The sequence below is a fragment of the Pimephales promelas genome, chromosome 4 (assembly GCF_988280905.1).
Source record: "Pimephales promelas chromosome 4, fPimPro1.hap1.1, whole genome shotgun sequence".
Classification (NCBI taxonomy): Eukaryota; Metazoa; Chordata; class Actinopteri; order Cypriniformes; family Leuciscidae; genus Pimephales; species Pimephales promelas.
In genome coordinates, this window is record NC_142772.1 from 31,882,560 (window position 1) to 31,904,626 (window position 22,067).

General features: G+C 37.6%; 2 protein-coding genes across 3 annotated transcripts; one reads left to right on the forward strand and one right to left on the reverse strand.

Moving 5' to 3' along the window:
• The first annotated feature begins 177 nt into the window (after positions 1 to 177).
• Positions 178 to 16,720, forward strand: lrsam1 (leucine rich repeat and sterile alpha motif containing 1). 2 transcript variants are annotated; one of them, XM_039659730.2, is made up of 25 exons: positions 181 to 355; positions 639 to 717; positions 874 to 930; positions 1,085 to 1,129; positions 1,220 to 1,297; positions 1,375 to 1,443; positions 2,028 to 2,112; positions 2,332 to 2,453; positions 2,577 to 2,667; positions 2,828 to 2,937; positions 3,054 to 3,083; positions 3,168 to 3,290; positions 3,782 to 3,921; positions 4,041 to 4,085; positions 5,849 to 5,919; positions 6,156 to 6,255; positions 6,569 to 6,656; positions 6,839 to 6,913; positions 10,648 to 10,728; positions 11,009 to 11,104; positions 11,522 to 11,620; positions 12,412 to 12,543; positions 12,659 to 12,728; positions 12,852 to 13,021; positions 13,557 to 16,720. In XM_039659730.2, the coding sequence occupies exons 2-25, from the start codon at positions 646 to 648 to the stop codon at positions 13,677 to 13,679; spliced, it is 2,172 nt and encodes a 723-aa protein (XP_039515664.2). In that variant the 5' UTR covers positions 181 to 355; positions 639 to 645; the 3' UTR covers positions 13,680 to 16,720. The 2 variants fall into 2 exon arrangements, with proteins under 2 accessions (XP_088986404.1, XP_039515664.2); XM_089130278.1 differs by lacking the exon at positions 10,648 to 10,728 and having other exon boundaries at positions 178 to 355.
• Positions 16,721 to 17,472: 752 nt separating this feature from the next.
• ifitm1 (interferon induced transmembrane protein 1) lies at positions 17,473 to 20,142 on the reverse strand. Its single transcript, XM_039658555.2, has 2 exons — positions 17,801 to 20,142; positions 17,473 to 17,715 (listed from the first exon to the last, which is right to left on the reverse strand). The coding sequence occupies exons 1-2, from the start codon at positions 17,990 to 17,992 to the stop codon at positions 17,560 to 17,562; spliced, it is 348 nt and encodes a 115-aa protein (XP_039514489.2). The 5' UTR covers positions 17,993 to 20,142; the 3' UTR covers positions 17,473 to 17,559.
• Between the last annotated feature and the right edge of the window lie 1,925 nt (positions 20,143 to 22,067).

Consider the following 22,067-nt stretch of genomic DNA (forward strand, 5'->3'; position numbering starts at 1 on the left):
TGGTGATTTTATTTTCGTTAGACCTTTGTCTACATTGACGTTGATGCATTAAAGTGGAGGGGCTCCCTGTTCCAAGATGGCGGCTCTATTGACGCATTCGTTCTTATGAACTTCCATAGCCAAGGCGACATCTAAGTGTATTCTATGACACTGCGGTCGCATTACGTCATTCACAACATCCGAGAAGTTGTTCCTGGTGTGTGTGTACTGCCCTATGATACTGCCAGAGAGGGAGGGAGTATACAAGGCAACAACAAGGGGCAATAAATCGATTTAAAACATTTGAAGGAGCCCATGTTTTGACAAAATAATTTAGCTATCGCACTGACGGTATATATTCTTCGTTTCGCGTAAGGTATGTCCTTTTATTTATATCGTTCATTTCGATTGCTTTCAATATCCATGAGCCATCAATTTATAATGAAAACGAAGTATTGTATAGTCTTATTTTTCGCGAGTGATTATAATTTGTAATTTCACGTTTGTATTTCTGCGTTTTTGTCCTAATTTAATTTGTTTATGCGGTCCCAATCCGCATGTCACCACAGTCAGTCAAGTGTCAAGCTAACATCCAGTGGCTTTTGTGGGTGTTGTAAGGTTTTAAGTTAACTAACGTTAGACAAACAAAATCTCACTAGCCCCAGGATGTTTCTGTTCTCCAAAAAGAAGAAACCCAGTGTGGATTCCAAGAAACGCCTTGAGTACCAGCTTTGCTTGGTAAGTTTATAGTTGTGTTTACATTGCAACGACCCCACATTTGCTTATGTCAGAGATTGTATGTATCAGCAGTGCCTCTTTTTTTTTTTTTTAGCTACATCTTACTGTCATAATGCACTGTTTCAGACCCAAACACGTATGCCTATGTTTTTGCAGGCTAAAGAAGCAGGTGCTGATGATGTTCTGGACATTTCTGCCTGTGAACTTACAGAGGTGAATTACACAAACCCAAATGAATGACATTCATTATTCACATTTTGGAGAAATTTTCATCCAAAAACAGAAAGTGGATGAGTTATTGCAAGATACCTGACTGCTTCCATCCGTGTCACTACAATTTTTACATGTTTTAAATGCATGTCTCCAGGTTCCCTCCAGTGTCTTCTCAATGTGTAAAGTGCTCCAGAAAAAAGTGAGTCAGTTTACTACAGGGTTGTTTTCTCTGAACTGTTGTTGGTCAGAACAAACAGACTTCTGACAGCAGTTTCCCCTTTCATTGCAGGTGTTAATTCTTCATGGAAATGACTTGAGGTCACTTGTTCCTAAAGGTTGCTGCACTGGTGCCTTAACAACCTTAAAGGTGAGAGACATTAATTGAGCACATAACCACCTTGAACTTCTCTCCAGTGCCAACATCTCCATGTGTCCATTCTTAAGGTGCTGGATCTGCATGAAAATAAGCTCACATCACTTCCTGATGACATCGGGCAGCTATTGTCCTTGCAGGTACAGTTATTTATTGTATATAAAAAAAGTTGATGTCATGGACTACACTCATTTTCAAAAGATTGGGGTTACTGCATTTTTTTTTTTTCAAAAAATTTTTTTTTTCAGCAAGGACACAAATCCTTTCAGTAAAAGCTTTGTGGTGGTGGGGGATGTATCAGAGTTTCTACAAAAAGCAGCACAACTGTTCTCAAAATTGATAATTATCAGAAATGTTTCTTGAGCGGCAAATCAGCATATAAGAATAATTTCTGATGGATCATGTGACATTGAAGAAGGGAGTAATAGCTGCTGGGAGTAAAATTCAGCTTTGCTATCACAGGACTAATTATTATATAATGTGTTAAAATAGAAAACAGTTCTTTTTAAAATTGTAATAATCATTTTCACAATATTACTGTTTTTTACTGTATTTTTAAATAATTAAATGCAGCCTTGGTGAGCATAAGAGACTTCTTTAATTAAACAATTGTACCAACCCCAAACTTTTGAACGGTAGTGAATATCTTCTAGGGCATGACTTTTTTTTTAAACAAATGTTTTAATTGATCATTTGTGTCCTTTATATTTATTGCTTATCTAAGGTTCTGAATGTAGAGAAGAACCACATAAAACAGCTGCCAGACTCTGTAGGGGATCTACAACATCTACAGACACTTAATGTGAAAGGTTCGTTTAGTGCTTTTTTTGCATATTCATTAATGTAAATGTTTTAAATGTCTTCCAGACAGCTGTTAACCTGTTTCAAAAAGCTAGTAAGAACTTGTCAGTCATTTGAGGTTTCTGTTAAAGAGTGTAGTTTGGGCTTTTTAGGCACATTTCAATTCAAACTTAATGTTAATAAAAGCCTAAACCACTTAAATGAACGAAATGTGTCGATGCTAACAGGGAACTGCCTTACTGTGATTCCTGTGTCTGTGGGTCGCATGAGCAGCCTGCGTTCACTGGACATAAGTGAGAACAGCATCAGAGAATTACCCAAAGAACTGGCCAGAGTTCGGACTCTGGAAGTAAGTATGTTAAATGGTTATAACGATTTTGAAGCGTATTTGTGTAGTATCATATCAAGCTTATAGGTCATGTGACCACTGCAAAGACATACTTATGTCTGTATGTTTATATGTGGTGTGCAGAGCTTGATCTTGGACGCACAGGTTATGAGCTATCCACCTGCGTCGGTGTGCATGGGTGGCACAGAAGAAGTGCAGCGCTACCTCTGCTCAGGTACAGATCTTTTATTATAGCCTGGTTAGATGCAGACCGTATACAGTACAGATTATGCACAAGATCTAAATGAATATTAACCTGCGGTCCATTGTGACAGAACAAGGTCTTTCTGTTCATCTGGTTTGTTCATTTCATAATTCATTTTGATGTGGTTTAGAGATGGATCTGGATTATTGCCCTCCATCCCAGTATCTTCTGCCTGTGCTGGAACATGATGGAAGGAAGCAGGAGGTGGATTGTGTTGATGGTGAGGAGATAGCCTGGCAGGTCAGTCTTCACTGTTTATCGCTCATTTCATACAGTGCCTAAAAAGTGTTGCTGTGGCATTGTTTCTGTTAATGTACTAATGAGTTGCTGTTCTCTTACATTCACTGACACTGCAGAGCAAATTCATGGACTATGAGAAAAGAAAGGTATGTTTGGTTTAGTTTCTTTTTGTTATTGTTGGATCGCCCAGTGAAGTAGTATTTACATCTCACTTTTTGTTTCTCCACTAGGAACAGAAACAGCTGGAAAAGTTGACCTTTGAGAAAGATCTTGAAGAGAAACAGAGAGAACACACTCAGCTCCTCCTCCTCAACAACTCCCGTAAAGAGGACGTCCTGATGTCTGTCAAATTGGTAACTTTCTGGTTTATAAATGTAACACATTTGAGCGAGCTTCACTTCCGTACTCACCAAGGCTGCGTTTATTGGATTAAAAATCAATACAACATTAATATTGTAAAATATTAATTCAATTTAAAATAACTTTTCTATGCTCATTGAAAGTCTTCAGTCACATCATCCTTCAGAAATCATTCTAATATGCCGATTTAGTGCTCAAGTAACATTTATTATTATTATCAATGTTGAAAACCGTTGTACTGCTTACATTTTTTGGGGAAATCATAAGGATTATTTGATGAATAAGAACAAAGTAATTTTAAAAAACAGCCTCTATTTGAAATAAATGTTTTTTGTAACATTATAAATGTCTTTACTAATGCATTTGATCAATTTAACGCATCATTGAATGAAATAAAATTGTTACTGAATAAAATTGTTAATTTCTTTCCGTCAGTACACCTATCTAGCTAACAAAAATACACCTCTTTGTGCTTTTCTCTCAGGAGCAGGAACGGTTAGCGTTAGGTGTGACTCAGCAGCAGAAAGCCCAGGATGCAGTAAGGCTGAAAATGCTGGATAAAGTACGTCAGGCGGAGAGCGTTATCATGGGCCGCATCTCTGACCTCCTGTTTGATAACAAACGGTGAGGGCAGAATTTTTGAAATGTTTCTGTTCGCTTTTGCTGTCAGTTTTTATCATGCTATGTCCATGACTATTGTGTAGTTTAAGGGTGGTTGTGTGTTTGTGCTTATTTGATTACAGACAGGCAAAGAGTGCTGAATTTCTGCAAGCTCTTGAAATGGACCGGTGAGTAAATATTACACATCTCTAATGGAGTGTGGGCTCCTTCCATCAATGCAGCTCTTGCTAAGTGAATTTCACTATATCTAGTGTCATCACTTTAGAAATACAGAGTCCAGAGTTACTGGAAGTACTGAGCTGTTTGAGCAATGCCACTGCTGTGGTGCCATTACAACACACAGAGCGCTTTTGACCAAACCCATATTAGTTCAGCGTTTACGGGTACATTCAGGTATTTTTGGAGATCAGAGGTGCGTTTCCTGAAAACTTTGTTAGCCAACTATGGTTGCAAGTTCCATTGTTATCAGTCGTAGTTTATCATAGTTCTAACAAACATTCACAAACATCATCGCAAAGTTGTGTGGTTGGAATGACAGCTCTTGACCTGTGGTCAGAAGCAGAGTTTCTTGTTTGGATAACATGTGATCTTAATAAATCTTTATCTTGAGCAAAATTACTTTAGCTCAGTAAAAAATCTGACATTTAGTACAATCTATACATTTTATTTCGAATATAAAAAAATGTCACTTACGTCTTTTTGCCAAGAGATTTAAATATGTAATTAGAGTGTGAAAGAGTGTACTTTCGCTAGTATGCAATAACGAGCCTTTGATTGAATCTGGAAATAAAAAAAAAAAATAGAATTAGTTCCCAGATGGCATGTCCGTAATTCATAGTGAAAAATCTGGTATTTATTTGATGTGTGAATCTGTGTGACATCCTTAACTAATGTGATTGAACGTCAAATTTGTGAAAGTATGGTCTCGGGAAACAGTTATGACTAACTACTTGATTTCTTCAATAATGCATTGTACAAAAGATTTTATATCTATCTTAAAGGGACTTTGATCATCATACTATGCTAGTTAAGCAGTGCGTTACGTCATTGTACGTGAAATGAACCATGGGTCTGAAAGACCTGGCATTACTTTTAGGCAATAATTTTAAGTCGGTTTAAGTCGGAATTAGTTGTTTATATAGACCATTTCACAAGATGTAAACAACACTGGTCTAGAAGCACTTCCTGTTTCAGTTTGTAACTGTTTTCTTTATTTCACATGTTAAGAAAACATCTTAAAGATGTTTGTTTAACTTTTTGATTCAGTTTTAAATGTTCTGTTGTTTGTATTTTATCCCAGCTTTTATGTAGTGTTAAAAAACTGAAACAGGAAGTGCTTCTGGGCCAGTGTTGTTTACATCTTGTGAAATGGTCTATATACAGACTAAACGTTTGAGAACGTTTTACGTTGTTGAAAGAAGTTTCTTATGCTCACAAAAGCTGCAATTGTTTGAAAAAAAATATGGTAAAAACAGTAGTATTGTGAAATATTATTAAAATTTGAAATAACTGTTTTTTATTTAATATATGAATGTATAATAAATGTAAGGTAAAGCTGAATTTTCAGCATCATTTCTCCAGTCTTCAGTGTCACATGATTTTTTTTTCAGAAACTCTTCTAAAATGCTGACTTGCTGCTTAAGTGACATTTCTTCAGTTGTGCTGCTTCATTTTATTTATTTATTGTGGAAACAATGTAGAGATAAAGTTGAGAAGGACAGCATTTATTTTAAATAGATTTTTAATGTGATCAATGTCTTTGCTGTCATTTTTAATCTATGTAATGCATTCTTTCCTGAATAAGAGTAATAATTTCTTTAAAAAGAATCTTACTGATCCCAAACCTTTGAACAGTAGTGTATATAGAAGTTACACACTCAGCAATAGTGATATCTTAAACTTTCCCTGATGTATCTTGTTGTTGTTTTAGCATACGAATGGAACAACTTGCTACCATCACACAGGAAGAAGCCAACTCTCTTAGGAAGAAGGAAGTGGCAGGTGAGTTTTAGAAAATGGATCTCTAAAATTATGTAATAGTTCCATAATTAAATATTTAGTTGGCAAATCATTAGAAATCTTTGTTATTTCTCAGAGCTGTGATATGCTTCAGACATGTTTATTACTTTTAGTTTGAATCATTCCTGCCCAGTCCCAGTTCCAGTCCCTCTCTCTTTCCCCCAGTATTTTTTAAACTCCTCTACTGTCTATGTAAGTCTATATATACATGTTTGCAGATGCCATGCAGAGGATGCTGTCAGAGAGCTGCTCTTTAAGGTTACTGCAGGAGGCCAGGGAAGCCAAGACGCAGATTCTGGTGTCTGAGACCTGCAAGAGGTGCTTCACTTCTTACCAATACATATGGTTTTGAACTCTGTCCAGACCATTTTGACCCTGTTTATACCTGGTATTAACATTCGTCTTGTTGATCTGATCACTCGTGGTTAGGCAAGATGGTTTACCCTCTGTATTAACATTCATCTAAAAAGTATCACTTGTGACCACTTGTGAACAGATTTCAAAGACACTTTCTTTGATTTTGAGATTACATCCTTCACTTACTATGTCAATGCTCTTCTTGTTTATAAAGAAAATTTGTTTTGAAATTCTATTTTTCCTTCTTTCTTAATCTCTCTTTTTCATCATTTAGTTTGGACAGTTTGGATAAGAAGTTTGACCAAGTGTTGTCCCTGCAGCAACTAGACAAAAGCAAAGCCATTAGTCAGATCCTTCAAGAGGTAACTATTCAATTTTACGAACTTACAATGTACATGATCTGTATTAAAAAAAATTAGTCTGCACTCCATCCATCCACCCATTCACTCCACAGGCAAAATATATCAATGAACTACTATAAATAGTACAGGTAGTGCATTGCCCTAAAATGATGAACTAACCCTTATTTGCTCTTTGTCTGCAGGAGGAAATGCAGAAGGCCGCCTTTGAAGCCCTCCAGCTTCAGAAGGATAGTGTGCATGCTTATATTCGTAATCAGGTATGATATATTTGAAAATATCAAACAGGCCAAAGGAAAAGATGTGTGACACAGATTGACGAATAATAATACACATAAACTTTAATAAACCCTCTGGGTAACCAGACTACAACCGTAACTTTAGGGTGCAAGAAACTGAGGCCTTAAAGGTTCTCTGAGGTGTTGACGTTCGTAATATTTTCAAACAAATCGGAGGCTAGCTAGACCCTCCCTCCTCCGCATCTCATCTCCTCCCCCTCCCTTCCGTCCTTCCTGAAATAATTGTGAACGTGCATTTCTAGCTAATTATATCCTTGTGTGGGTTTGGCGAACATAAGCGTCAATTTAGAAGAAAAAAAAAACTATTTAACGTTACCCACCTGTCCAGCAAAAACAGAGCAACCTGAATGTCGGACTGGAAGCCCTTCTGCCGCCGGAGTTCTCGCCATCGTTAAAAAGCTTTGCTACCGATGTAAATTCGGAACTTCGCACGATCTTTATCCGACTCCTTCTTCTTTTTAATTTGTTCCTCAGAACGACGTCTCTTTGGTCGTGTTTCGGCCATTTTTCAAACTTCCCTCTGATGCTTCGCTCTCCTTCACACACACACCCCCTTCATGTGCACGCGCACTAACCCCCCAGACCCACCCTCAAATACTTCTTGCCAGTGATTGGCTGGAACACTGTTTGTTAGGTTTCGTGGTCCGGGTGAGACATGATTGTTTTTGTTGCCGTTTTTGGAGCCTGTGGTGTCTACAGAGACCGCGTTTTTTTACAGTGTGTTTAGGGGACAGGCAGCTAGTCGATAGTGAGGAGACGTTTGATGTATGTGACAAAAAATGTTTTGGCCCAGCATCGCTTAGAGAACCTTTAAATACACATAAGGAGATCATTAATGAAACAGGGAACAGGTGGGAACTAATCAGAAACCATCACAACTAAAAATTATAACTAGAACACAGGCAAGACTTTAGGCGCGTTTCCATGACAATATTTTTTTTCTAAATATCGATAAAAAACTATTGTGAAATGATAGCGTTTCCATTCCATGTTATGTGACTAAAACGTCATTTTTTTTCCTCTCATGTTCCAAAAATCATTGCAATGGACGTTGGTAGGTTTATATATATCAGAGCCAATGCACTACACATTTTTATTGTTAATGGAAGGTGTTATCCAGGCATTAATGGCAAGGAAAGACCCTTATACTGTGTTTCTCCCTCATTTCTGCTCCGAGGTCTTGCTTGTGGTATTTCTTTGAGGTTTAGAATCCAGTATTCCTATTCTTTTTTCTTTAATGAATTTAATAAAGAACTCTGTCTGGTATTCTTTCCAAACACACCGCGCTTTTAAGTCAGGTGACTGTAAATGCCCAAAAACTGCTTCCATTGCAGTTTTACTATATGTTCCTTTTTCGAATTGCCTGAAGAACCACATCATGCGAGTGTAAAAACTTTTTTTGCGATAAAGAGAAATTGACATGTTTTCATTGTGTGTATTTTCAATTCGAAAACAAAGACTACAAATTAAACTGAAGCCAAAAAAAATTAACATGACAAGACTATGACCAATGTAATTTACAGAGGTGGGGGACTCGAGTCACATGACTTGACTCGAGTCTGACTCGAGTCACAATTTTCAGGACTTGTGACTTGCTTGATTAAAGTACAAAAATGACTTGACTTGACTTTGACTTGAGAACAAGTTACTTGAGACTTGACTTGACTTGAAGTGGAAGACTCGACAATGACTTGAACATATAATAAACAAACAGCAATACAGTTAATTAAAATATATATATATATATATATATATATATATATATATATATATATATATATATATATTGTGACGTCAGCATCACTATATCGGCATTTAACGCTGCTCAATTCAAACCGCGCCAAACGGAAGTTCCGGGAGTCTCACGCATATTGATAGCGTCTCCCTGATGCCCGCAAATGAGTTAAAATCTCCCGGAATCTAGAGCGAGATACTGCGCGTATAACATACATAGCGTGCGGCGTGTGCACGGCAGAGATATGGGAAGCCAAACAAACCAAAAGTGGGACGAGACAGCGGGGCTTTACAGAGCTCGTGCCGCGCAGACATGTCATCTGCACGGTTCAATGATCCGAGCCGCGCAGCCGATTCGTCAGCGCAGCGCGGACGTGTTTCCTAGCGACACTCAATAGTCAGCGCTGCACTGACCAATTTAAAGCAACGCAAACCATATGCTACATACTACATGCAAATAAATGTACATTAAAGAAACCCCTCCTTCCTTACAAAGAATTGTTCTCTACTGAAGTTTAGGAGTTAATTATGGAGAATTCCATAATTAAAACAACCATTTGTTAATATTTATGTAAATTTAATATATAATATACATAATAATACATATTTTATATTTATTAACATATTTTATACCCCCCCCCCCCCCCCTCCCTAACATTACATTCATTGAGATATACCTCCCTGAAATGAATTCTTGTAGGTTGGGATGTCTGTATATGCAGCATAGATATATAGGTTACACGGCTGTGCAGCTGCAAATGCGTTTTACATATAGGTTTCAGTAATTTGAGGAAAAGGAGTTTCCGAAGACATTTGTTGGCTATGATAAGAAAAACTACTAAATTAAAAAAAATTTGCATTTTATATTCTCATACATTTCATACATTTTATATTTTATATTTTACATTTATATAAGATATAACATTTTAGATTTCATACATTTTAGACCGTTTCAATTAAATTGAATTAGACAGATTGGATTGTACATCTTAGAATCGATACATCTTAGACTCTGAACGTTTTGTGTAAACAACACAATTTTATTTTATTTTCAGATATTAATGTAGCACAGATATGCATATGAATAATATAGCAAATATATTAAATAAGATACATAATATATGTATAAAAGTTCATCTTTTCTGTGCAAAAATAAATATGTATCGAAAAAATTTACCTCTATTTATTTTAGTAGTGTGACTTGACTTTACTTGAAACTTATCAGGACTTGACTTGACTTGCTTAGGGTGAACCCTTGACTTGACTTGACTTGCTTGATTTATCTGAACTGCGACTTGAGACTTGACTCGAGACTTGATGGTTAAGACTTGAGACTTGCTTGGACTTGACCATGTGTGACTTGTCCCCACCTCTGGTAATTTATCACTACGTATTACTCCAGTTTCTTCAGAAGTCATTCAATATGCTGATTTAGTGCTCAAGAAACTTTTCTTATAATATTAGTAACACAGTACAGTCTCATTTGTTAACATTAGTTGCTACATTTCTGCATTTTTACATCAAAAATGCATATAATAAGAAAAGTTTCTTGAGCACTTAATCAGCATATTAGAATGACTTCTGTATATTTCTATGTCGAAGAGCAATTATCTGGTGAACTCGATTTACTTGTAGTGTTGATGAAATTTATTATGAGCATTGCTGTTGGAAGCGGATGTCATAACAAATGTCGGAAGACCAGAAAGGTTGCTGTGAAAATACAAACCAGGAGACAGAACAGGACACAATGAGCACAGTGCTGAAAAGGGGGCTACATAAAGTAAATATGTGTAAAATGGTCTTGTGTAGTCATTCTAGCCATTAAAAGCTTTTTTTTTTGGTTTCAGTCAGCCCATGCTTCTCACATCCCATATCTCATTGGATTCAGAACTCAAAAGATGGCTGTTTTATCATGTCTCCATGGGGCCATTCACACCCCCACTGTATGCTTGTATCCATAGATTAAACTCATAGAGGCAGAGTTATTGCAGTTGACAAAGCTGGAAGTTAAGAGGAGGAATTTGGACGCTGAGAACCTGCAGGTACGTAGACGCATTAGGTGATGTGCTGCTTTCCTTCCAGTGCTTCATCATGCTGTGGAGTGTAGAGAGGAGTAACCATCACTTTTTGTTGCTGCACGTCACTATTCTTGTTTGTTTTTGCGTCTCTCTTTCTCTCTCTCTGATTACTTAGCCATTTCATCCCATTCCTGTTTAAGTATCATGCTCACAATACCTCTATGAGTTATCACAGCATCCTGGGAGTATGATTCTTTTGTGTTGTTTGAGTGTGTGTATTTACTGTATTTACTGTGTGTGGAAGGAGGTGCTGGCTGACCAGAGGACCGCTTTGAGTGACCTACTGCAACAGTTACTCAAACAGAAGGACCAGAGGGAGGAGGAGCTCAAGCAAGTCTTGGTGAGTGACTCTGGACTATCTATCTGTCTATCTGTCTATCTATCTATCTATCTATCTATCTATCTATCTATCTATCTATCTATCTATCTATCTATCTATCTATCTATCTATCTATCTATCTATCTATCTATCTATCTATCTATCTATCTATCTATCTATCTATCTATCTATCTATCTATCTATCTATCTATCTATCTATCTATCTAGATCATAGTATTCGAGAATTTTCATTTGATGTAAATGTTTCTGTTCTCTGTATATTTGTTATTCTGTGTAGGAAAAAATACAGAATATGTAAACCCCATGGAAAAATGTATTTCACATAATGGCATGATAATTCAATAGTGTTTTTATTTGCTTAGGACTTACAAAATGTATCATAAATTACAGTAAGGATGTTTTTTCTTTGCTCTTTAGATGGAGCTGGAGCAGAAGAGTGAATCCAATCAGCAGAACTACTGGATGATTCAATATCAGAGGCTCCTGGATGCTAAACCGCTGTCTTTGCGTATGCAGGTCAGAGCAGCTCTTCTGCAGGCCTTGAGATCCTGTGTTCAAATCACAAAATCACTAGCTGCATTTACATGGACACTTATAAACGGATGGTGGTGGCTCAATCGGACTTAAAAAAAAAACCTTCATGTAAACACCTTAATCAATCTGATTGAGTTTGATCCAACTGGAATTTCGATCGGATTGAAAGGGGCAATTGATTGAAAACCGAGACTGAAAGGACTGCGCATGTGCAATGACTCTGAAATAGCGCAATGACGTATGACTCACGGAACGAGCTGTTCTTCCTGTTAATTAAAGTGTCTTATAAATGAGTTTCCCGATATTCTAAAATTCTCATTTCACTCAGTGTCTGTGAAGTGGAGCAGGATGTCTCTCCAGTCCTTGTTTCAGATTATCATCCACGGACCACTGGTTCTGGGCACGAATCAAATTCTGTAGATAGGGTTTTACTATGTGATAAATATAAGCAGCGCCTGCACAGCGGAATTCATTCTCATCGTCTCCAAATCATGACCAATAAATATTAAATCTGCTGTTTAAAGCAAATAGAACCAATAGAGGAGATAGTTATGCACGGACAGCGGCATATTCGTGCAGTGAGCGCATGTCAAAAAATCAATTCCGATTAATTCTTGTGACATATAAACACGCACATCAACCCGATTACTTTATTTATCGTTCATGTAAACACCGTGTTCAGATTCATCAGATTGATTTAATTCTGATTGAACCAAAAGTTGTCAATGTAAACATACCTAGTGACACTTTGCCGTCCTTTCCTTTCTTCTCAGGAAGAGGCTGTGGATAGGGATCTGGGGAATATGCTGTGTAAACTCTCTGCTCAACACTACCTGCCAATCATAGCTCACCACCGAATCACAGTTGAGGCCTTGCGACACATGACCGCAAAGGACCTTAGGAAGGTCTGCTATCTTTCCCTTTGTGTTTCAACATATTTTTTAAAAAGTGTGTGTGTCTAGGAATTTGACATCAGAGATTTATGTTCTATCATTAACTTTTTTTCCACTTTTTTTACAGTTGGGGATCAATGAGGTTGGTGTGCAGAAAGCTCTTCTCCACTGGGCCAGAGAACGCACTCTGTCTGACCGTAAGAGCAAACATATTCCCTTGATGACATACAGTACAGTTTTAATTTAGTGGAATTTGTGAATTCTGCTCAGTGTTTTTGTTTTTCAGTGATTGTGGTATCATGACATTTTTGTCCCTTCAGCATTGCCTAAAACAGCGAAAGAGATACAGGAAGCTGGTCCATCCACTCCAAGTGCCCCAACTCATCAGCAGCTCACTCCTCCGCTGACCCCCAACACCCCTCTCACCCCCACTGCCCCAGGTCCCGATAGATTCAGCAGTTCCGAGTGTGTGGTGTGCATGGAACATGAGGTAAAGCCTTCCCTCCATTTAAAAGCTTAATTATTAATGCAAATAGTAATCATTTGAATTAAAACAGTGGCTTAAAGTATTCAAATAAATATTTAGAAGTGAAAACATTTTTACTATTTTTGCAAGAAATCTCATAATCACAAAGTCTGTGTTTTATAAAAATACAGTAAAAACAGTAACATTATGAAATATTACAATTAAAAATATTTAAATTGATACATTTTTATTAATAGAATGTATTTATTTAAAATTGATTTTTTTTTTGTAACAATGTAGTCTTTATTATTTATTTATTTATTGTCTATTAAACTATTCATTTATTTAAAAAGAATTACTGCTCAAAACGATTGAAAGGTAGTGTAAATATTTTTATAAAATGAAACATTAACCTTCTAATTAGCTAGTAGTTTATTATAAAAAAAATATTAACTTATTAGAATGGTTTGTAATGAATACAACTGTTACAGTTTAACTTTTCAGCTTGATTAAAAAACAAAACAAAACTAAATTTCCTCTCCTGTTCTGCTCTGTGTAGTCACATGTGATCTTCCTTCCGTGTGGACATGTATGCTGTTGCCAGACCTGCAGCGATGCCCTGCAGTCCTGCCCTCTTTGCCGTGCTTCTATATCTCAGCGTGTCCGTCTTTACCATGGCTGAAGCCGACGAACGTCCACCGAGTCTTTCCATGGTCAGAATCATACCTCACATGTCAAATTGGTCCTTCCTCCCATTTGCTGCATGAAATTGTCTGTGAACCTTAAAGCACTTTAATAGTTACTGGATTTTCTCTTCCACTACTGCTACAACTAGCCAATCAAAGAGGAACATATACAGCAAGACATTTATCCATTTGTTCATCATAAACTGGTCACATTCCAATAAATTAACAGCAAGAAAGAATTTGGTAACAATCCATCCAACTTAAAAAGATATAGGAATAGATATACTATAATATATTGACTTGTTGAGTCTTAGTATTGCCCTTGATGTACCTGCTCTAAGCACTTGTGCCTTTTCTGTATTTATTGTCAACTCTTTCCGCCTCCCACTAAATTTGAAATATCAGCATGTTCTCCATAGTAAAGCTAAATCTTAATCCACACACCACAGTCCCCCCATGCCCACAATATTGTTCTAGTGTCATCGTCGGGCAATAGGATCAAACTGCATCAACATTAAGGGCTGTTTACATCAAATACAATAACTATAAGGTTTGAATCGTTCTATTTCTATGAGAATAGGAAAGTCCACTTGGCTGAGGTCAGCATACAAAAATACGAATGCAAAATAGGCTCGAGAGTTTTTTGACAGACGTCAGCATGACATCAGAGCAAGGCGGACCCACTCGGACACATTTCTAACCGACATGCATCTCGCGCTGATCACCGGTGATCGGTTCTGTGCAGATTTTGCTCATCTCAAACAAGCCTAGTCGATCTAGCCAATCAGCACCAGAGCCCGTCTAACGGAGTGCCTTGGCACTTCCAATTAGCCCCATTGTGTATCACCTTGGTTGCAGTTCCATTAGAATTCCACTGGAGGTGATCGCGGGCAAGAGCAGAATGAATGGGAGTCTATGGGGCTAAACGGCTAAATGTGTCTCTTTCACCTGCTTGTCGTTAAATCAAAATAGATTTTATTGTTGATTCCGCAAGTTCAATATAGATTATAGGCCAAAAGTCGAATGAACGAGTACTTATGTCCTTTTGATTTCTTACAGGTTAGGCTGTTGTTGACCGGAACACGCTAGCGCTCTGCTATTGTGTGACGTCATCACATTTTTGAATGGATTTTTAGAACAGATAAGTGAACTTAAAAATGCGATTTTCAGCTGAGTGTATTTTCTTAGCCCTCCCTTTTGAATGCAACTTTCAAATTACTTGACAAAAAATTACATCCTGAGAAAAGTGGATTTCTGGGGGTGAAACCCCATTGACTCCCATTCATTCTGCACTCGACCGCGAGCGCCCCCGCATGGACAGAGACACGTTACTGCAGCCAGTCCAGAACCCGGAAGTAACCAGCCAGTGCCAATTCTCTTCAATTAGACATTCTCTGTCAGCACTCAATTGAATAGACCTAAAACCAATTAGAGCAATCGAGTAAGTGACGCATGTTCTTCATTCATTTTTCCGACCGACAAATGCCTTGATCGCAGTTCTCTGTTCCTGCAGCCATTCCTCCAGCCATTCTTTGTTGTAAACAAATTCAACCCAAGCACTCTTTGGTGATGTGGTGATTTACTGTTGATCATCTGTCGATCATTGTATAAAGTCCGCCCTGACAATTTGATTGGTCCGAACAGCTTTGGTTCGAGCATACTTGCTTCAAGTCCAGACCGAACTCCCCGAACTCAAATGTTGTGGGCGGGGCTAAGTTCGGCTGGCATCCAGGCTAAAAGTCCACAGCACAGATGCCTGTAACTATAATAACAGAGGAATGATATCACTGGAATTACTTTCATAAATCAAATTCAGCTGATGAAGGATAAAAAATATTGACCGGCAATCAGAATCCACCCCAAATTAAAGAGCTCAAACATTTAATGTGGTAGCTGACATAACTGCAGTATGTGCAGAAGAACTGTCGTTAGTTGGCGTGGATGCTAAGTTATGGTTATAGTCATCTTTATACATCTTGTTTTTGGTGTGAACGGACCTTTACTCTGCATTGCCACCAGAGAGAACCAATCCAGAGTGTTAAAGTCATTTTTAAGATTGACATTTTTAGTATAAATGTGAATCTAAATCCTTTTTTTTTTTTTTTGATTTACAGAATTGAGTTTTCTACATTTAAATGGTTTATACTGACTTGGCAACACAGCAGAATAGGAAATAATAGTTTAAGGTGAAATCTTTTTGAAGGCACTGTACTTGTTATGTTAAAACATTCAACCTCACAGAAGCTCTGTCAGTCACTGTCAACTAACCATTTTCAGCGACTTCAGGTATTGCATGCACACAATAGTGTTTCCAAAATCACTTCTGTGTACTTCTGTCTTTATCCAAGTGCTCTTATATGCAAGTCTGCTTCTCTTGTCAAATGTGCAGAATGAAAAATAATGATAATATGCCTGTAGGTGAAACAATGTTCATTTTAAGTGTTTTTCAGCATGATAATTCACATCAGAAACTTTTAATCTGTGTGTTTTGTGTGCTTCAGTTATGCTGTATGGACTGGACTGGACAAATATGTCTTTAATTAGCTGTGCAGCTCAAATCGCATTTGTCATTAAAGAAAAAAAATATGATGAAAGCTTTAGAATTTTTCGTAGAATGTGCAATCAGTACATGGCAATGTACCAAAAACGACTCCTCTAGACTAGGAGTTACTGTATAAATTACCCTCTGATGGCAGGTTATTATTAACCTACACACTGTAGTCGTGTCCTCCGTTTATTTTATTTTATAAGAACCGATACCATTTATGGTCATTTCTACTATACAAATGTCACCTTACCTGTGATGACTAAGTGAGATTAAATCTCAATGTTACATATATTTACCACATACATGCCGCCATTACATGTTTTCCTTTTCCCCCCTGCACATTCATGATATATTGTATTATTATATGTATTTTTAGCTTTTATAATTGTACCCAACAAATCACATCCATTGAAATAGTGCCTGTTCATTATTTAGAGTGAGTTATCACTCCTGTCACACATCTGCAAAATAAACCTGCTAGACAATGTGTTTTCGTGTCCTTTGATAATTAAGAGGTCTAGTTTGGAATATTGCAGCTGTATATGACTTATAATCCATATACATACACACACACACACACACACATATATATATATATATATATATATATATATATCTAAGGGCTGTGCAAAAATTAATTGCGATTAATCGCATCCAAAATAAAAGTCTGTGTTTACATAATATATTTGTGTGTGCTGTATATAATTATTTTGTATATATAAATACCTATGCATATTTTGTATATATAATACCTAAATTCTGCATATATATATAAATACATAATCTATATTATATAAATATAAATATTTTATATATGAATAACACATTTTCTTTAATATATACATGCATGTGTGTGTATTTATATATACAAAATAATTATATACAACACACACAAATATATTATGTAAACACAGACTTTTATTTTGGATGCGATTAATCGCAATTAATTTTTGCACAGCCCTAATATATATATATATATATACACACACACACACACACACACACACACACACACACACACACACACACACACACATTATGATTGAGGAGATTCCTCTTCCATGTAAAGCATTTTGAGTACCCAGAAAAGTGCTATATAAATGTAACGAATTATTAATTATTATTTACATATATAGCATATACACACTTATATTTATACTACACATCGGAGTCAGTTTCTTGTTTCAAGACCAGTATGTCAGTAACAATGATCAAAAAAGAACAATGCAAAGTTTCAAGAGATAATTTTTTTTAATAAAAAAAACAAATTAGTACATACAGGTCAATACAAACATTAAGACATTGATTCTTTAGAGGAGTTCATGATATCAATAACTTGTGAGATTAATCACTGTGACAGCAGCGATGATGAGGATAATAATAGCAGAGGCATAAATAATGATGGAAGCGATATTTAGGCATCGAGCTCTGTTGCCGTACAACCGTGCCGATGTGAGGTCTCCAAGCAATCTGCTGTCCCGGGCCTGGCACATAAAAATGTATGATAACCTTAAGGTGTCTGTAAAGCAGCAGGACACTTTTATTATTTAACATATTCAAATTGCTTACCTTCACGGAGTTGTAAAAGGCCACAAACCCAAGGCAGCATGGGTTACAGAAGTGAAGATTGAATGTGGAGAAAAGTATATCATCATTGAGTTTTTGCTCAGGCATGGGCACTATCACTGGGCACTGAGCAGTGTAGACTCTTTTGTCCTCCATCGGGATCTCGCCAGCTGCTGGGTAGTTCTGCATCGCCATGTCGATTCAAGAACAAGAAGTTGTTCTCAGTGATATCTAAGTGTTCAGCTCTTGTAGACTATGAAAAATAATCTGGCTGTGTATATTGTCCTTGCACCTTATTTATGTCTGGAGAAATCCTTGCATGCTGCTATTGGAGACATCGCTGCCTGGTCCAGCTAGAACCTCCCCTTGAACATTCTTTACATCTTAGCTGATGATTTATCTATTACAGTTGAAGGATATAAGTAGGATTCTCAATGGTAACGCATGTGTGTTACTTTGGATAAGCAACCATATTTGTGTTGTTTTATTTTCTTTGTTTTTTCATTTGTCATTTGATTTATCATTTATTCATAATTGTATTATTATTCATGTCACTGATATTTTATAGTACTTATTTCTTTTCTATTGTTGTTTAATGCTGATTGTGTGGTTTTCACAGGATCTTTGTCTTCACGAGTTAAGAGAGTCAACATTTCAAGGTTTTTAGCTTCATAGGACAGTGTTGTGAAGTAGTAGTTCCCCATTGTTTTGCTGGGGTATAATAACATGTGCTGGATTTGAACTGGTCTGATGAAGTCTGAGCATTGAGACATTCAGAGTGTTGAAACTAAGATTATTCTACAAACTGTCCTTTTTTTATTATCATCATTTTGTCTCCTGCTTCTGCTCTTCCCTGGCTTTTTTTAGTCAAACTCTCAGGATGATAAAAGACTGATATTTTCTGGTAGGGATTTGGCATCCAGGGTCAGATCTAATATATCTGATATTTTCTGACGTGGTAGATCCAATCTAACGTTTTGGCGTAGTTAGCAGGATGGAATAAAAGAGAAACTGTTATCTCCATCAAACAGTTAGAGTCGGGATTGTTTGTCGTCGCACAGACAGGAGGGTGGAATGACTCCGGGCCACTGACATGAGGACGAAGTGGAAAACCCTCTCTGCAGGTGTCTTGTCTTCCCCTTGCTGAACTATAAACAAAGCAGTGTGAGTGTGATCTGTGTGTACATACTGTGTGAGTGGCATGGCAACTGGGTCAGATGATATCATTTTTACAGTTATGAAGCAGTCAGAGGTTTAGCTAAATGACAAAATTGAAAACTTGACAACTAAAAGGGTTTAAATGCTATACAGACTTCAAATTTCAACATGGAATCAGTCTTATCCAAGTTAAAACTAACAGCTAGCATGGATATACCGTTTTAACATGTATATTTAATGAACAAGTAAGTTATTACTTGTCACTGGCATTAGGATAGTTGTAAACCAACAACCTGTAAACCTAATCATTACAGAAAACTTTTTGCATTTTCATATTTTAATAAAACATTGTTTTTAAGCAATTTTGATTACAAGGATTCAGGAAATGTGTTGTTTATGTTGTAATACCCATGTCATTATACAAATTTGTGTCCTAATAAATCATAAAAACAAGCACACACACACACACACACACACACTTTGAACATAGTGGTTTATCAGCTGAGATAAATTATAATGTAAAAAGTATTCATTATATTTGGTTACCTGTATTGGAAACTGCAAACAATTATATAGATGTACCAAACGATTTACAATGATTGACCATTAAGATCAGTTAAATTAAATAATAGAATAGAGGAAAGCATTAAACTGAACAAGAGATGCATGTAAAGTTTGATAGTAAGAGCTTATGAAAGGTATAGTTACTAACATTTATATAGTCAACACTTATTTGTGAAATGGATAGGTTGTGATATTGTAATTGTAAATATTCTGAAATGTTTTAAAAAGTGCACTTTTAATGATCTGTTGTTAGTTGTAGGGAGGGACTTGGACTTGACTTGGATTGGTGGAAGAAAGATGGCGCCGGTGTGTACGGCCTGCCGTCTGTTGTCTATTTTATCTGCCCGTTTCGTTGTTTTAATGTGTTTTATGTTAGTCATTTTACAAAATGTTTCATCACTTTTAACATATGATCGTCAAACGCTGCTTGATATTAAAAATATCACTGAAGAGCAATTCCATGATGTCCAGTCCGGATCTCAGTTTGCCTCCACTTTGATGACTATACCTGACTATTTGCGCGGCCAGCTTGTCATCTGCCACGAAGAAAGTGTCGCAAAAGACGAGGGAGACGTGGCGGCGCTGCAGTGAAGTTTAAGCTTCTTCTGATGGCTGAATCGGGCTTTCTTCCTTACGCTGGCCTTCGCGCTTTTGCGGCTGGTCGCGGTCGCTTCATTGCGGGGCGATTGCTGGAACAATCGTACGCGTGGAATATACTGATCGTAGGGGATCAACCTGTGGTATCTTCAGTAATATAGGAACTGAATCATGTGGAATAACTTGGATATAACTTTATTCTCTTGTGCAGCAGAGTCTACATGTGACCGGCATACTTTTCTCTTAGATACCAACCACTCTTACTCTACCCCGGAACCCCCACATGATCCCCAAGGTCAACTGCACCTCTTGTGGTGTGGAGAGGAACTGCTGTTAACTACACATAAATCTCAGTATACCACATCCCTCCCCCCTTAAGAGGAAACATACATTTACAATAACTTTTTTTTTTTTAAACTAGCCCCTCCAAATTACTCACAAATGTATGGTTAGGGAAATTGAACATAACATTGTTAACACACGACATACACGTCTAGTATTTTCACATGTTTTCTTTTTTTTTTTTTTTTTTTTTTTTTTTTTTTTTCACAATGAAAAAATAACTCCATGAACATAATTAAAAGAGAAAGGAAAAAACTAGGAAGGTGGGTAGACTGCCATCCTTCCAGTGAGTCCCAGAGCTCATTCTTGCTCTGACTTGAGGGATCTCACTACTATTTCACAAAGTCTTTCAGATAAGCAGGAGTCTGTCTTATGCGCTCGGAACGACGCAGCCCAGAAAGTAAATCTACTCCTGCTTTTGTCTTTTCAACCACAGAGGAGTGTGCTTGGTCTGTCTCACCAGCAGTCATTTTCTCTCTCTGCACAATGGTGACGGCAGAGTCTGCAGGCAAGGCCTCCAGTCCTGTCTCGGAAACCTGAAGAGTGATAGGCTCCTCCAACCTCTCCTGTGTCGGCGATTCATGGCGTTTTCTGATTTGATCAACATGGCGCCTAATGACTCTTCCATCTCCCGTCTGTACAGTATAAGATACAGGTCCGGTGTTCTCTTCAACGACAGCCGGTATCCAACGAGGACCATGACTGTAATTTCTGGTGTACACATCATCCCCAGGTGAAAAACTCCTCCACTTACTGTGTGTGTCATGTTGTTCCTTCTGCTTGAGTTGTTTCTTCCGAATCTTTGACTTCACATCCGGCAGCAGAAGATCCAGTGTTGAGCGTAGTCTTCGGGACATCAGCATTTCCGCTGGTGACAATCCAGTCGTGGTTTGCGGGGTGATTCTGTAATTAAACAAAAATCTAGCGACTCTTGTTTCCAAAGTGTCCCCCTTTATTTTCTTTATTCCTTGTTTGAACGACTGTACAGCTCTTTCCGCTAGACCGTTCGATGCTGGGTGGAATGGTGCAGATGTTATGTGCTGTATTCCATTCTGTTTTAGGAATGCTTGAAAGTCTTGGCTTGTGAAGCAAGTTCCATTGTCTGATACTAAGGTTTGAGGCAGACCATGTATGCTGAAGCACTGTCTGAGCTTTTCAATGGTAACTTGACTGGTTGCTGTACTTGCTGGGTACACGTCAATCCATTTTGAGTGTGCATCTACAATGATAAGGAACATTTTCCCTAGAAAAGGGCCAGCGTAATCCACGTGCAATCTGCTCCAGGGTGTCTCCGGCCACTCCCATGGATGTAACGGTGCTCCTGCTGGAGGATTTCTGTTCTCCTGGCATGTATGGCAGGACTGCACTTCCTTTTCAATTTCGGAGTCCATCCCTGGCCACCAGACGTATGAACGTGCTAAACCCTTCATTCTACATATTCCTGGGTGTGTGTGGTGTAGCTGTTTTAATATGGCTTTCCTACCTCTCTGTGGAACGACCACTCTTGCCCCCCAGAGCACACACCCATCTTTCACACTCAGCTCCAGTTTCCTCTGACTGTAGGGTTTGTACTGTGCATCTACCTCCCTTGGCCATCCTTTCAGACACC